The following is a 17,017-nucleotide window of genomic DNA, read 5'->3' as shown; positions in this document are numbered from 1 at the left end:
TAATTTGCCAATCTACCCACCCGTCAAGATTTAATTAACAGGAATGGTAATAACTTTGTCCTTAACCCATACACTCTGTGTAGTCAATGTCAAATCATTTCCATACTTGTACAATCTTATCGCCTCCAGTAATATTATCACTCATATAATAATCATATTTTGTATATTATTTACCAAATGTATGATGTTTTTTCTTTTCAAAATGTTCTCTCTTAAACATTTTGTAAATATATTTTACCAGGAACATGAACAAACTCTAAATGGAGTTTGTACAACTTTGCATAATTTGGTGAAAACAAGGAATGTGACAAAGGCAAAATAAGGCATATTCTAATTTTACATTTATCTTTCAACTGCCACTAGCTCTATCGAGCCCTTTTTTTTTAATTTTCTCTGGATCGCAACCAGGGAAGGACATTAGAAGTGGAAGAGACCTTGTTTTTGTGTTCGGCCACAATAAGCCCTTATGCTATAACAGACCATCAAAATTTCTCATAAATATTGAAGGGAAGAGAACTACGTACGTTCTTTGAAACTAGCTAGCATTTTAGCCTAATTTAGGCATTGTCACAATAGCCTAGTTCACAATCTAAATTTCTGAGTCCTTAATTAAATGAAATGTGGATGTAAAAAGGGCATAATAAAAAACAGTTGTTTAAGATCAAATAAATGAGCAAGTACAAAGTAAAAGTTTGTTTAAGTTTCAAAATCAGTGATATGAGGAAAATGAATGCTTAGAAGAAGGGAGGAAGTGAATGAAAGACAGAGAAAGTTGAACAAATGAAATGGTGGGGACCAGAGTCCTATGGGTTTGAGGGAAGGAATAGTAAAGGAAAAGGAAGTTGAGTAAATAGAGTTGAATGGGGTGGGTCCATTGCAAAGAAGCACATAGGGGGTGTCAGAAACTTTCCCATTTTAAGGCGAACACTATCTGCTTCAACCATCGTAGCACGTGGACCTTATTCCAAATTTGGCACTTCCCTTTAAACAAGTCACGTCGCAACTCGCAAGTGGGCTCACACTAAAACTTTTCTTTAATGGAATTTATAATAATAATAATAATAATCAATTTTTTAAACGTAAATCAATGTTTGACAATGGATACGTATGACTCATCACACCATAATTAATTATTATTTTGTTAATTATGGTGTGATTAAATAATAAATTTGTATAAGCATAAGCATACCGTTATATTAGTTAAGCTGCTTTGATTCACGTTTAAATGGGTCTCTTTTAATAAATTTGTATAAGAATGTGATTAAATATTGTTAATCTGTTAAATAATCTTTTTCTTACTTTAAAATAACAAAAAATATTTTTAAAAATTTCAAAACTTAATATTCTTTTTTTACAAGTTAATGAGTTGGCTGTCTGAACCTATGGGCTCAACTCCTTTATCCCTCAAGTTATACAAGTATAAATCATCATTTAAATGAACCATGTGTATAGAGATCTGATTAAATAATACAACTTTATAAAATAAAACATTTAATAAATTTTTATGTACTTTTTAGACCTATTTAGCACACAAAATAAAAATTTTAAATTATATATAATAACTGTGTCAAAGACAATAATAACAATAATATTAAGAATAACGATAGTGGTAGCAGCAAGATTGTTGTATTATGTCAATGTGATGTCAAAAACTGTAGTTCGATTAATGATGAGAATAAAGAATTAAAAAATATTAATTTCAATTGTATAAATCATAAAAAAAAAACGGATTTTAAAATTATATTTTCAATTCTAAAAAGACTTTCAAACATTATAATTCCAATCAATACAAAATACCATAATTATTATAATCTTAAGATCTATTTTAAATTTTAAATCTTAATTTCATACTTGATTCCATGCACCAAGTGAATATTTAGTTATATTGTCGATCAAATTATGTTTTCTGGTTGCCAAAAATAAAAAATAAAAAACAAACAAAAAAATGGAAATATTAAATATATATTTTTAATGTTATATACTATGTATTAATAGCATTTAAAATAAATTATAAAAAATAAACTATGTAAAATTTAAGCTAAAATTAAAATATTATACCATATATTAGCAATTTTGAACCGATTTAACTGATTCATGGTGGATTTTTAACTCTCGATTTTTTAATTTATTTGAATAAACGACACGATTAGTTCACTAGCATTTAATTGAATCAAACAATAATTTAATTTAATTTTTCACATACACAAAAATTTAAATTTAAAATTTTATTTAAGCGATATTGAATTACTTTTCATTTTAATAAACTTTTATTAGTTAAATAATAATATTATATATATATATATATATATATATTAAAATCTAGCTATGGCGTAATGATTGGTACTTGATGTTACCTAAGCTAATTATTAGGCTCTACAAGTTCAAATTTCATACATGAAACTTTTGCATTGTTTTTATTTTGCAAAAGTGATTCAAAACATGAACTGGGTATCGATTCAACCAAGTGACTAGTCAGGTTAAATCAGTTCAATTACATAATTGAATATCGTCGATCAAAAGAAAAAAAAAAACGCTCTTTGAGATAAAATTAGACTGGTTCACCGATAAAATCGACTAATTTAAGCCAACTTTTATATAACTACGATAAGATTTTTCGTTAAGCTTTGGGTATAGATTACTTAAATGAAAAGAAATGGAGTAGGTACTATATAGCTTAAGAAAATTTGAATATAAAAAGCTAACTTGTGATTCTAGTTTGGTGATAATGGATGTAGCTCATAGTTATATATTGAAACTAACAAAAAGACGTTGTGAAAGGATGAAAAGTGATTTTACGTGGCAATTCATATGAGGGGAAAACAAAGTTATGGATACATAAAAGTTGCAACCACCACACATGAGAAAAGCAGAATTTGAAAAGCGCTGCATATAGCCCCCACTTGACACAGTTCCATTATTATGTTCATAACAGCGGACCCCAACAAAAAGATTAATTTTTACCAATTTTGTCTTTAGGCCTGTCATAGTTAGAAGATCCGATTTGGATATAAATCCTGCACCAAAATATGCCCAATGCAAATATCTTGTACATCAATGTTTCATAGTCATGCAAGTGAACAAAGAGGTACACATTTTAAGTTCTTCAATTATTAAACATTTGGATATCATTTCTAATCCTTTAATTATTGCAAACTAGTCACTTAATTGTTGACCAGCCCACAAAAGTTGGTCAGGTTCAGACCAAATTATCTTCAAGTACACTTGCATGGGTAAGAGTTGCATGCCACTTCAAACATGCATGACACCACCTTTGCTATTAAAATAAGTTTATAAAAATATTTTAAACACGTCCTAATTGAAGCTTAAACACTAGTGAGATACCTTTGACTAAAATACGAAGACAAGAAGGGAATGAGTTGGGTTGTAAAGTGAGGTGATGATATGTGAGGTGGTGACATTGAATTAATATTATATACATTTATGTGGTTAAAGTGATGGAATTAATGGGGGGTTATATTACATAACACATGCATGCATGCCGTATGTGTTTGTCATATCCACTGTATGAATGTCACTCTCAGCTTCCCCGTAACTGGGAGCAAACAAAGGGTTCAAACCCCCACACATAAAGAAATTGGTGTGCAACGAGGAAAAGTGCCACAATAATGCATGCTAAGTCAATCCAAAACCCCATTATGGTCCTCAATCTACCCCCTCAACCACAATGGGTCTACAAATACAGCTGGAACACAATTTGAACTTGGGTTTTTATATTTTTACACCAGTGTGATCCAAGTGAATAAAAAATAAAATATCAAAACAAAAAGAAGAGGAAAAAAATGTAATGTTAGATTTTTAAAAAAATCTATTTAAATTATATAATTATGAAAGATAATGATAATATGTTATTATGATTATTATTGACTATATTTAGTAAAATAAATTAAATCAGAGTTTTCTTTTTATAAAATTAATTATACAACTAGTTGAAATACATTAAGTAACTAGATATTAACACATTTTTATGATTAAATATCACTTTTTATTTATTTATTGTCAATTAATTAAATATTCACTGTTTTTATTTAATATCAACTAATTATTCAAATGAAAAACAAGGGCGAGACTGAGTAGGCATGACGATTGTACATAAGGGTAGAGTGAGGTAAAGCTGTTTAATATTAGTATAAATTATTTAAAAGATTAAAAGTAAAAATATTAAAAAATTATTAGTAGTTAACTTTCAATAAATTAATTGTTAGTTGGAGTAATTTTTCATAAATTAACTTAAAAAATTATAAACTCTCTTTATTTTTTTCTTTGTCAAATGATTCTATTAGTCTATTAACAGAAAAAGAAAAAAAAAAGATACAATCCTCAATAAATTATAAGATTTTATTACCAAACACATTTAATACCTATTGAGTTTTGAATGAGGGAAGACTCTTTTCTCTTTGATGGTTAGTGTTTTCTTATAATGCACTTAATAAATTTTTTGGTGGGGAATGATTTATATGACCACATTAGATGAAAGGAAAGACTCTTCATTGGGCACAAAGTAAATAAGTTAATTTGCACACTGTAATTTATGGTGATTTAGATGTCTCTAATTTTAATTGTTCACATTTATGTTTTTTTAATTTTTTAAGTATTTAAGTTAAGTTTTTCATCTTAAAATTTTATCCAATAATTAATATAAATATAATAAATATATAATATATTGATTTATAAAAATAAAAATAAAGTATATAACATAATAATATAAAATATTTGTTATTATATTTTTATATAATTTATGTAAATATTTTATCATTATTTTATTAATTTATATAAATCAATAGTATATTACATTTTTTTGTTAAAAGTAAGACAAAATTTTGAAATAAAGATATCTAACTTTAATTAAATTTAAAATTAAACAAATAAATATAAATGTATTGGATAAGGTATCACTCGGTCATTATGGTGAGAAAAGGAATTCAAATACTCTATCGACATAAGGATGAACACTCAGTACTCATTCAGATTAAGTTAAATTAGACATGTTAGAACAAATTAAGGTAGATAATCATTAATTATGTACTTAAACAGAAGGCTTAAATAAGGCTAACTCATGAAGTTCATTAATCTAAATTACTACCTATAAAAAGAAAGTAAGAAGTACAAATAAATAGTTAATTTTAAATATTTAATAGTATTTATTGTCTAAACCGACATTTAATTTTACTATCTAAGTGCCTTTTGTAGGTAGATCTTTCTAACGTCGTCATACAGAAGATAGTCAGAAATACTTGCAAGAACATCATTGCATAGGACAGAAGAAGAGCTTCTAAAGGACCAGCATATCTCCAATAGAAACAATAAATATTTTTTAAAAAAAAACTACACATAAATTAAAATATAAAAACTAAAAATATAATTAAACCGAATAAATAATCCTCATATCCTTTTAATATATTAACTCGTGGATTGATTGTTGCGCGTCACTTCTCTTTAAGAACTTGTTGGGATCGGCTCCTCTTGTAATACATAATATTATGCTTTTGTCTATATTAATGATATATTGAAGTTAAAATTTTCTTATATGCTTTCACAGTAAAATTGAGGTTTTTAATTAAACTATCGACCTTCGATATTCGCTTTATACTGTTGTATCAAATATGTATTAGCATAATATGAGTAAACACTAAATTATTTATAAATTAAACTTTGGAGAACAGGGAACACAAATTAATTTAAAAAAATATTTTTGAATAATTAAATTAAGAAAATATTAATATTAATCTTGTAAATTGATTTTAAGTAACAAAAGTTTGATAAATTTGTATTGGTAAAAATTTATTTATCACATAAAAATATAAAGTATAATAAATATTAATATTCATAAAGCTTACTATTTTATATGTTAAAGACTATTGATAAAATCATTAAATTAATTGTAATTATATCAAGAACTAATATTTTCATAAAAAAATATATTATTATGCCAAAATTCATGATTTTATTTTTAAGATATCTCTTAATGTAAGGGCCCTTTAAACATGGAGTACTTATAGTTGATATTATATCAATCAGATCGTAACTTTTAGGAACTAAAAAACATTTACCCAAAATACAATCATTTAAGCTATCAGGATAATGTAGTGAAAAAATTGGGAATTTCTTTGCCCCCGACGTTAATAGTTAAAGTATTCATCACTACTTGAAACCTTGGCATCCGTTAAACTATATTATGCTTATTTGACCTCGCAAATTTTAAGTGTTTTCTTTTATCGTCAAAAATAAAAAAAAGGTTGGGATTGGGCCAACCTTTGCACCATACGTATCTTGAGTATTTTTTTGTAAGAATAAAACTTGGGTACAAGTTATTTTTAAAAAGGATTTGAAATATGCCCAATAAAGAAGGTTGGGTCACTGAATTTAAACTCGGTGGTAAACCAAAAAAAAAATAATGAATTTGTTCGAAACATTTTAAAAGGATAAAACTTACAAATAAGTATAGCTATTTTTTTTTATGTACGCAACTATTATTATCTCAATAATTAAAATCAATAAAAATTATCAAAATAAATTGTCAATTTAATTAGAAAATAGCATTAATTACACTTATAATATATTTCCTTCCGTCTTTTTTTATAAAAAACAAAAAACTAAATCATTAAAATTAAAAAAAATAATTAAGCATGTTATGTTTTTCATAAATATAAATTTTATTTCAAAATTACCTATGATATTAAATGATGTAATTAATAATTTGTATATTTAATTATACTAATAAAAGAAAGGCATAAAAGAAATTTAACAATTAATACATCTTAAATCTATCATTTATTTTTTATAATAAAAATTAAGAAAATATTTTATTTTATTCTTATAAAAAAGACCAGAGAGAGTAAAACCACACATTCAAATCTAAGCTTTCTTCATTTAAATATATTTCCCTATTATTACTACATAATTTTGTAACTATCTAAATGAAACTTAAAAAACTTATTTCAGTTTTGCTAATTAAAGATACAAAAGTAATGCTTTTTTTTTATTAAAAATTATTTATTATATTAATATAAAAATCATTTAACATGTTTTACATAAAAATATTTATAGAATACATTTATTATTCATTAATCAATGTCCTTAAAATAAGAATTAGTAAAAAAATTTTTCTCAAACAACGTCTATAATTTTAGTAATTGTATTTTGGTTTATATTGTAAAGGGGGTTTACAGAATAGAAATTATTGCTGTCATTCAACTGTACGTAAAAAACTGCATTGTAAATTAATTTCAGCTTAGTTTAATTTTGGAAAGTCATGCCACCTCGGTACTGAACGGAAAAACGATCAATAGCCCAGTCTTCAAATCTCGCGGACGTACCGGTCACTATGTATGCAAGATAAAATAATATCTGTTAAATGTACCAATCTAGATCCTCATGTGGTACACTAACATTATACAGTTATGTTGAAAAGAGAAGGAAAATTTCTATCAAATAAAAACCCATTCAGAATAGTTGTAAGATGTAATTAAATTTGATTAAAAATGTATATATCTCTATAATATGACCATACGCTGTTCAATAAAATAGAAGATCCAAATCCTTAAATGCAACCTCTCCAATATATCAAAGATTACCCTGCCTTAGAGTAAGCTGTTCATCTTCACGTCAGTTGAAATTAGAAAGGCTTAAACGATTACCTCAGGACAACCTTGAAACTACCCAGCACATCCAACATTCCACCGCAATTTAGTTTACAATCAATATTCGATTTAAATTGTCGCTTTCAAGAATGTCATTTTTACATTGTGACAATTTCTTCGCATAATTGTGTTACATCGTCTTCCATTTTACACATACCTAAATTAATATACAAACAGGTTATATCCAGGCGTGTGGCTACAAAGATGAACAAATACTAAATAAATATCCAATTCGTGCCAGATTTCCAACCACAGTCTGGTCTGTACATCCATCACTAGAGGCACCAACGACATGCCTAAATGGTATAGAAGAGAGATTTAACCACTAACATAAAAGGAAATGCCACTTGATGCCTTTTAACTTGACTTCAAGAAAATGTATGCCGCCCTACAGTAATAGCCATAGGTTACTTTTGGATACAAATGTAGATATTATTACTTAAGTTCGATTCAATTACATTAAATTTAAAAGGTAGACAATCGTAGATTTTAGGAATCTGAAATATTAGTAAAGGTATAGCTAGAAATAGTGAAATATTCATTATTTTATTAACATGTATATTTCAATGAATGCAACCATATATAGGTTTGCAAAAACAATTAGCATAGGTTTTTCAGCTTCGAACACAACCAGAAAGAGAAAAGTATAGAGAAGATTAAGGGAAAAAGAAGACAGAAGGTTCAAAAGTTAACCTGAAAGGTCCCCAGCACATCAGTCCTCCGCAATAACAAAAATTCTCTCTAGGCTGAAGAATCCTTCTGCATTAAAAAAAATAAAAATATGAAGAGTAATATCACACTAGGTGACTAAGCATAAAAGCAGATTACAAGGTATTCAGCAGGTCAGCAAAGTCAGATGTTAAAAAAATTCTCCCCAACTTTGTGATATTATTCACTATGTTATGAAGGTCCACCATTACACTATATGTACTGTGGGAATTATATACATTCTGCAAAACCGTTGCAAACTTGGCCTAGCCAAGAGATAATGCAGAATTCGTGGAACAATTGCATTTACCCACCAACATTGACCATCTCCCTTCTTAACCATGTGCAAAAATTGTTATAATTTGACATTCAACATATCCAGTTTCAGGTTTAGTGTGTTAGACAAGAACAAAGGCAAGGACTAGCAATCTATCCAGGATATGCCCTAAAAAATAATCACAATCCAGGACACAAGTAAGCATAAAGCAGAGTACACCTGTGGCCTGTATTATGGAAAAGAAAAACATATATCTAGCAAAGACAACGCATCATATCCCAAACCTAGCTAGTTTGTAATTGTGAACATGTGATTGCCTTTGTAATTCACAAGTATTGGTTTGAATCACAATTAATAAAATGTAGTCTACCTTTGACTGTAAAATCTTTCGACTGTCACTGAAGTATTGATTTGGATGATTAATCCCTGCATCACACGGCATGCCATGAAGAGCTTCAAATGTCAAAGTGCAAGCCAACTGCACAAACATTATCCATATAATCAGATGTCTAATCCAACGGATAAAACTGATTATTTAAGTTCAGAGGATTGGACAAAGACCTACCTGATAATGTCTATTTCTCACTTTGTCTATCACATCTTCCATTGATCGACTGTTCACCCCCATTCTGCTGAGAGCAGCTCTTAGGTTCTCTTCGCTATTGAAATTCACATGGCATCAGTGAAAAATAAGTCACGTCCATACAAATATACTGTCAAAGAAAGAGACTCAACAACAGAATAACCATTTCCAATGACAATTAAAAAGAGTAAATAATAATGCGTTCAACTTTATTCCATACGCAGCTTCCTCCCTATGATTTGTGCAAATTAAGAACCCCCATACTTATCCATGCAAATTAAGAACAAAGAGCATGACCAAGAATAGAGCCAGCTTTGTGCTACGCCCAAATTCCACCATTAGATTTACAACCAGAATATTCATTACATTTACAAAGTACAAACAATATTAACTGAAACATGAACTATTTCTGAAACACAGTGACTAATGTTAAATTTAGAGGGAGAGAAGGAGAAAGAAAGATAGAACAGGAAGTTTCAGTGAGAATTCAGAATGAGAATGCCTTCTTATTCGAGAGATAGTGTAATACACAAGTTATACAAAGCATCCATAGACTCTTAATAGACGTAATGGGGACTATTTGCGAGGCTAATATTGAGTACAACATCCTAGACACTAATACCCATGAACACTAAATGTTTTTTAACAGGAGATACATGGACATATTATTTCCTAAATGCGTGAACTATTATCATTTCCAATATAAAATTAATTTATTTATAATTAAAGCACTGATTTACAGACTACAAAGTAAAAATGTCATGCAAGCGGAGAAGGGATTTTAAATCGCTCTTGAATCTTCTACTATTAGGTTTGTCAATGACAAAGACTGTTATTACGATAAAAGAAATTAAAATTATTGAGTTATTTATTATCTTGAAAATGTACCAATGACATTTTAGTATTTAGCTTCAACAGAATGCAAATAAGATGTAGAAGTCTAAATGCTACATTTTACAGAAAAACCTTAACTTACTAATCAGAAAAGAGAAATAAATATTGTGGTACAGTCAAGAGAAACTCATAATTTGACAGAGCACTTCATACAAACTAACAAAATATACTACTGAATACAAATCACACAGTATAACAATGAACTTGCAGTGCCAGAGACATAAGTCCCCTACAGATTCTTTGTCTGCAAAATTCTATCAAATATACTCCTAATATAGAACTGCTACCAGTTCTTTTCTATGAATGCCTATATGCCATCAGCTCTACTATCACTATACTCTTAAAAAGAAATGATCACAACACGCTCTAACACTCTCTAATACACCCTCAGTCATTAGCTAAATTTACTGAAAAAACACAAAACACATGGATCCTACTCTGAATTTCATAATTTTCACTCTTGATTTAATGAGACTCACTCAAACTTTTATAACTTTCAATAAATTTAGTTAATTATAGAGATTGTTAAAATAAGTGTATTAGAATGTGTTGGCACTTCTCATACTCCTAATGCAGATCTGTTACTAGTTATTTCCTATGTCTCCTAGTGTATAAACCTTTCAAATGGGTAGCTTGGCTGATTAGTGGATAAACCCTAAACCCTAAATCACAATAGATCATAGTCTTCACAAAGCAAGAATTGTGACACCAAAAACCAGAGTTATAATTTTATTAAATAATTTATCATGTAAGACTAGAGAAAACATTTTCTTTCACATACCCAACTCTTAAAGCTAAATTATCCATTTGATAGCACAAGTATTAAGTGTGACCTGAAATGCCGATAGGGACAACCATGCTGATCCCCAGCACCAGGAGTTGAGGAAATAACCTTTTGACAAGAATAGGGGGTATAATCCTGTAACATACATCAAAATATTACTTGATGAAACTCATCATATGCATGCATTATGCATACAACCACACTGAAACTGGTTGAAAGTCTAGTTTTAAGGGATAAAATGGCAATGACACGTCATCAGTAAACGAATATATTTAAAGTATGAAATATGAAATATCCTACAAATCAGTGCGGAAGTTTAAAACTTACAGTTCTCTTCCCTTCCTTTCCATAATTATGCCGTATGTTATATGCATATTGCTTCTCAAACTTCTCCAAACCAACCTACAAGAAGATCTTACATTTGATTAATCATGAAAGTAATTAGATAAAAAGAAAGAAGCACATGCTTATGAAATACCTATTCAAAGACTATGTACCAGGATGTTTAGAGAGATACAGAATAAATTGAATAGACAGGTATACAGATTTAAAATGACTTAAAGTATCGTGAAATAATATGCAAAAACTACTAACTCAAAACTGTTTTAATTCTAATTCACTGTTCATGCAACTAAAAATACATGCAATACCACATATTAAACTTCAAATTTTGAAGGAATTTGTAAGATTTTACTTTACATAAGAGATAATTTACAAGAATTATACTTACCTTTTTAGAGAACTCTGCCCTCCAAAATGCAAGTGCATCATCCAGATTCAAGCCGACACCCTACTGACATTATTGAGAAATGAAAAAATGATAAGAGAACACTGAAGACATAGAAGGGGGTGGGGGGAGGGGGCGGGGGAGAGAGATAAACAGTAATCAAGAAGTAAATGGATTAAGACATCTAATTGAGTTTCTCCACCAATCAAGCGCATTCCCATGAAAAAATTCAAAATAAATTAGAATGGAAGTGAAGAAAAGTGTATTTCTTTGACAATGCTACAAATAAGTACCAACATTTAGAACCTAGCATAATCATACAACCATAAATACGTGTTCTTCAATGTGGAAACTGCATTTTGCCCAATTGAAATGAGTCAAAAGTGTGAAAGATAGTGACATAAAATTCTCAGACACAGGCGGTCATAAATTTACAGGTATAAAAAGCACTGATTAATTTGTCAACACAAGGCACAGGACATTTTTCCACACATATCTCTTGTGTAAATAAACAGCATGTTAAGTATCAAGCCTCCTTCAATGCCTCAAACTTTTAACAACATAGATTCCAGAGTATTTTTATTATGCTCAGATGGTAGCCAAAAGCAACCTTGAGAAAGAGGCCTAGTTGCATCCTCCCTCCATGCTTTAAATGATGATCCTCTTTCAGCTGCATAAAAAGTAGTATACATCAGGGCAGATGAGACAAAACTGAAAAACAATATATGGAATCTCAAAAAAAAAAATAAAAGATAAGCAAAAAGAAAGAAATTACAGATAAATCAAATCAAAAGCATAATCTATAACCAATCTCTAACCTTATCAAAAAGGTGACGCATGCACAAAGGAAATGAGCTCTTGGCAACTTGATCAATGTCCTTTAATGATATATCAGCATATTCTCTTGACTGCAGAGGTTTACAATCAAAGTGGCCATTGTCAAGCCAAAATCACAAAAATATCTAGTAACAGAGATGAATTAATAAATATACTTGAATTACCTGAGAATAATCAGGACCCAGATAACTTGAGCACAGGGCTTCCACAATCTACATAGAAACCCAGTTATAGGTATAACAAAGAAAGTATCTGTCAATATAGAAAGAGTACAACCACACTTACAGGAGTCAACCTATGTTTCTCTTGTTCTCTAATTGAAGATGTCCATTTTCTGCAATAATTAGATGAACCTCTAAGAATCTTAAATCCCAAAATCACATTTAAAGAAAAAAAAAATGAGAGCACATAAGAAAATCTTATAGAGATCAAAATGACTTGCAAAACCTGTTAGTAAGGATGAGTGTTTTTGACAGCTGACTGCGGAATAGTGTGGCTAGAAGTGAAACAATCTAGGAAGGAGACAGATCAAAACATAAACAAGATTTACTGTGACCAATCCATGATTTAGAGCAAGAATAAATAGAAAGTAATTGCTAGTCAACCTGATTCATTGCAACATATGCATATCCTTGATTTATAAACACTTTTCGTCCAGCAACAAGCTCTGGAACATCTTCAAATGGTACCTATATGGGAAATGTAGTAGCTCAAAAATTGAGAGGGAGAATATCATTGCATGAACTATAAAATCATGAAGATCCTTCACCATATTTATTAGTGTTGACAAAACAAAAATATGAATAGAAAAATCAAACTGAGTTTTCATTTCATTGTAATGTCACTGAAGTAAATAAATAATCCCTTAATGATCTTCCAAGCTTCAACAAGAAACGATCAAGTCATGTGAGAAAAATTATCAACAGAGTAACAAAGTAAACTCTTTGGGCTTGAAGGATCTAAAATGTTAATATGATTAAGTTATAAATGGGTTTGTTGGTGTTGATGATTACTGTACCTAGCCCCAAGGTACAAAGAAGGAACAAGAGTATGTTTTCAAAGAGGAGTGATCCAAGCAGCAACAGAAAAGAAAGGGAAAGATATCTTAAACTTTCAAGAAAGAATGAAGGAACTTCAAGAAGTCAAAATAACAAGGCCCATCATTCTCAAAACCTTCACCAATCATTTTTCTTCATCCTGAGATCCCAAAGGAACACAACTAGAGGTGTTGAGAGAAGACCTCTCTGTTTTTTTTTACTTCCTCACCCACATACAAAAGCAAGCTTTTGAAAATCACAAAGGGACCCAAGGATAATAATAGTTTTGCTGAGAGACCAAAAGCTTATTTAACTAGTTAACTGCTTTTTTTTTCCTTTGTAAGGAGGGGAGTTTTGATTCAGGATTTTCTTCCGTAACAAGGAAGCATCATTAGAATTGAATATTTTTATTGAACAAGAGAACCTACTTTCTACAGAGAAGAAAAATAAATATTTTAAAAACAGTCATTGAGTTATTATTTAAAGTAGAACTGCCATTATGTTAACCCAGTGTGTGGATCTATTCATTTGTAAGGCAAGAAATGAGTAGGACAAAAAAAAAACGATAACACGCATACCTTGTAGAAGATAGCATCAGCTGCAAAAAGTACAAGCAAAAAATATGCTCATTAGATTAGAAAGAGTAATAACAAACACTAAATAAAATTTCAAGAAGAGAAATGAGGCATGAATTTCAAAAACTTTAGATTTATTCTTTTTTCATTTAAAATAGCAATGCAAATCTACCACTTGATCCAAGATATCTATTTTCAAAAATTAATGCATGCAACTGCTAGTTCAGTAGTGGGTTAACATACTAAACGAATCCAAAAGAAACAGAATGAAATATGTCTCTTAACCCTTAGGTAGAAACAACCAGTTATGTTCCTATTCATTCAACAACCTCCCGCATGGTGCGTGCAAATAATTCCTGATGTTCCACACCAATATGATAAATAGTCAATGGAAAAAGAAGGCAATGTGCTCCTACCAGTGGGTAAAGGCTGACCCATAGAACGAGCAACTTGTCCCAGTTTATCTTTTATGCTCTGAAAACCAAAAGCTTCATTTCTTTAGGGTACTAAGAGGTATTTGTACCTAAAACTAAATCAGTTTTGCATAAATCCACTTCAGAGAAATATTTACAGTACAAGAAGTCGAGACCAAACCAATAAAAAATGGCATGAGATTACCTCATATTCCATATTGCTAACAGCCCTATAAGGAAGGTTAAATTCATCCATGACTGCCCTCTGCGCATTCATAAGAAAAATATAGAAAAATAAGAACCTAATTTGAAATGCAAAAACTATATAGTAAAGGCATATTTTACCTGAGCATCAGCATTCAGAAGACGAAAACGGTAGCGAAAGAGTGCAGATTCCATAGAAAGAAACCATTTCCTCAAGTCCTCCCTAGGAATGCAGGTGAATAATTACGTATTTTAGCATATAGGGAATAATTTAGAAAGATAATCGGGATTCCATATAACTATTTTTTTACTGAAGTGTTTGAATTTGTTCCTCGTTTTGGTGTGGGGAAACTGTCATTTGGGATTACTTTAATACACAGGTTTAAAATATGATCGATACAGTAATTGGTGTTAATGGTTTAAACTCTCATCATCACCAATTTATTCAATAAGTGGCAATCTTCCGTTTATATTGATCAGGTGTTATTTGTCAAACAACTGCATAGTGTAAGACTAATTTAAATGGCACGGAACAACAGTAAAAAAGAAAGCATAAAAGAGAGAAGCTCTTACGTTCTGCAATACACCAAACGTAGAACAAAATGAGATATAATATCCTTGTTCAAAACCTCAGACGCATGTTGATGTCTCATATTCACTTTCAACAAGTCATTTACCTGTATGAGGGAGGTTCACATGGAAATGGTCCATCAGACAGTGTCTTTTCTTTTTCTCGATCAATCACTAGACAGAATCTAATATATCAACACTGTCAATTTCAGAATTTTACCAAATTTTCCATTTCATCCGGTTTCTTTCCACGTGACAAACCATCAGAAATCCCCTTCAGAACTGCAACAAGCAATCGTATTCATCAATGATGATCGACAAAGCGACATTTGAAGTTCCATAAACACATACAAATGTTGATACTAATTTAATATACCAAAATAAAACAACACGAATCGCTTGAAGATTTCAGGTCTTCACTGCAAACACAAACTCAAGCCACAAGATGCCACTCTTTTTTTCCTTCGTTTCTTAATTTAACGAAGTTAAAAGCAGAGTAGATTATCGAAACCCTAGGCACGAACACAGGGGGATTTGGAAGCAGATCTAACGAATTGGAAGAAGCAGAAAACGATAAAAACACAAAGATGAAGAAAATGGACCTCGAAGACGATCGATGGCGAAGGACTCGAAATCCTCGAGCCTGACTTCGAGTGTGGGAGCAGAGCGATAGAGGGGAAGGGTGGAAACAACAACGGCGTCGTTCGAGGATGACAAGAAGTTCCTGCGATTCTGAGAGCGAACAACTTCCATAACTTTCTTTCTTCTCTTTGCAATCTCAACCTGAAAGTGTGTAGGGTAAGCGTTTGAGTTGCTTGCAGATTCTGATATCCGCGCCAAATTATTTGGCTCCAGGGCGCAAAATGGCGGGAAATGCTCTTTTTTCTTAAGGTATTATGTTAAAGAAAAATAAAATCATAAATTAGCTGGATCACATCAAATAAAAATTAAAATTATTATTTAAATAATTATTAAAATTTATTAATTTTAAGGTATTTAACTTAACTAATTTTTAAACACGTTTACTTTACTAATATTTTTAATTTAAGTAAAATATGAATAGCTTAAATTTAAGAAAAAAAGTGCTTTAAATTTTTTTAAAATAATTAACATTTAGTGTTGTTCATTAAAATTTAAGATAAAAAATTAATATAAAAAAAGTAGATTTAGGTCGAAGTTTTAAATTTAAATTCTTAATGTAAAAAAAACACAATATGAAATCACAACATGAAAGGAAAAAAAACGATAATTTAAAAACCTTTTAAAGTAAAGCTGTATAATAAAAATGTATTTACATTTAAGAATAAAATTTTAATTTTAGAATGTAGAAATTAAAGTGTGTTCTACCTGTGCGAATCTGTTGCCTAAATATAGCTTTTAGAGTTTTAATAGTAAAACCAAACATGTACTATGATTTTGAATTTTTAATGGTTTTATATTTCAGTTTTATATATTTCAATTGTCTAACTGTAAATTATTTTTTGTTATTGAAATTATATTTTAATAGTGTTATAAACAACAATCCTGTAAGTTAAATTTAAACATTTAAACATAATGTTTTTTTTTTTTGTATTTTTAGTGTTAATTTTTTTCATACAATTTTATCATTTTAATTACTTAAAATTAATTTCAAAAGCTGGTTTTAATTTTTTTTCAGTTATTTTTGTAATTGAAATAATTTTTGTTTGAAGTGATATTTTTGTTTGTTCAAATATTTGATTTATTTGACTTAATAAGCATAAACTTAAAA

The 17,017-nt window shown here is 29.6% G+C and overlaps 1 protein-coding gene across 1 annotated transcript; it reads right to left on the bottom strand.

The window, feature by feature from the left end:
• Window positions 1-7,937: 7,937 nt before the first annotated feature.
• LOC113856176 (probable DNA primase large subunit) lies at window positions 7,938-16,083 on the bottom strand. Its single transcript, XM_027487894.1, has 20 exons — window positions 15,870-16,083; window positions 15,488-15,549; window positions 15,271-15,374; window positions 14,839-14,920; window positions 14,699-14,758; window positions 14,497-14,554; window positions 14,084-14,103; window positions 13,074-13,157; window positions 12,916-12,980; window positions 12,754-12,802; window positions 12,633-12,680; window positions 12,450-12,539; window positions 12,242-12,301; window positions 11,635-11,694; window positions 11,232-11,306; window positions 10,954-11,039; window positions 9,209-9,302; window positions 9,014-9,121; window positions 8,352-8,417; window positions 7,938-8,046 (listed from the first exon to the last, which is right to left on the bottom strand). The coding sequence occupies exons 1-19, from the start codon at window positions 16,018-16,020 to the stop codon at window positions 8,400-8,402; spliced, it is 1,374 nt and encodes a 457-aa protein (XP_027343695.1). The 5' UTR covers window positions 16,021-16,083; the 3' UTR covers window positions 7,938-8,046; window positions 8,352-8,399.
• Window positions 16,084-17,017: the final 934 nt, after the last annotated feature.

This window comes from Abrus precatorius, unplaced genomic scaffold, assembly GCF_003935025.1.
Source record: "Abrus precatorius isolate BTA unplaced genomic scaffold, Abrus_2018 Scaffold11, whole genome shotgun sequence".
Lineage (NCBI taxonomy): Eukaryota > Viridiplantae > Streptophyta > Magnoliopsida > Fabales > Fabaceae > Abrus > Abrus precatorius.
This window is presented reverse-complemented; position numbering and strand designations above follow the sequence as displayed.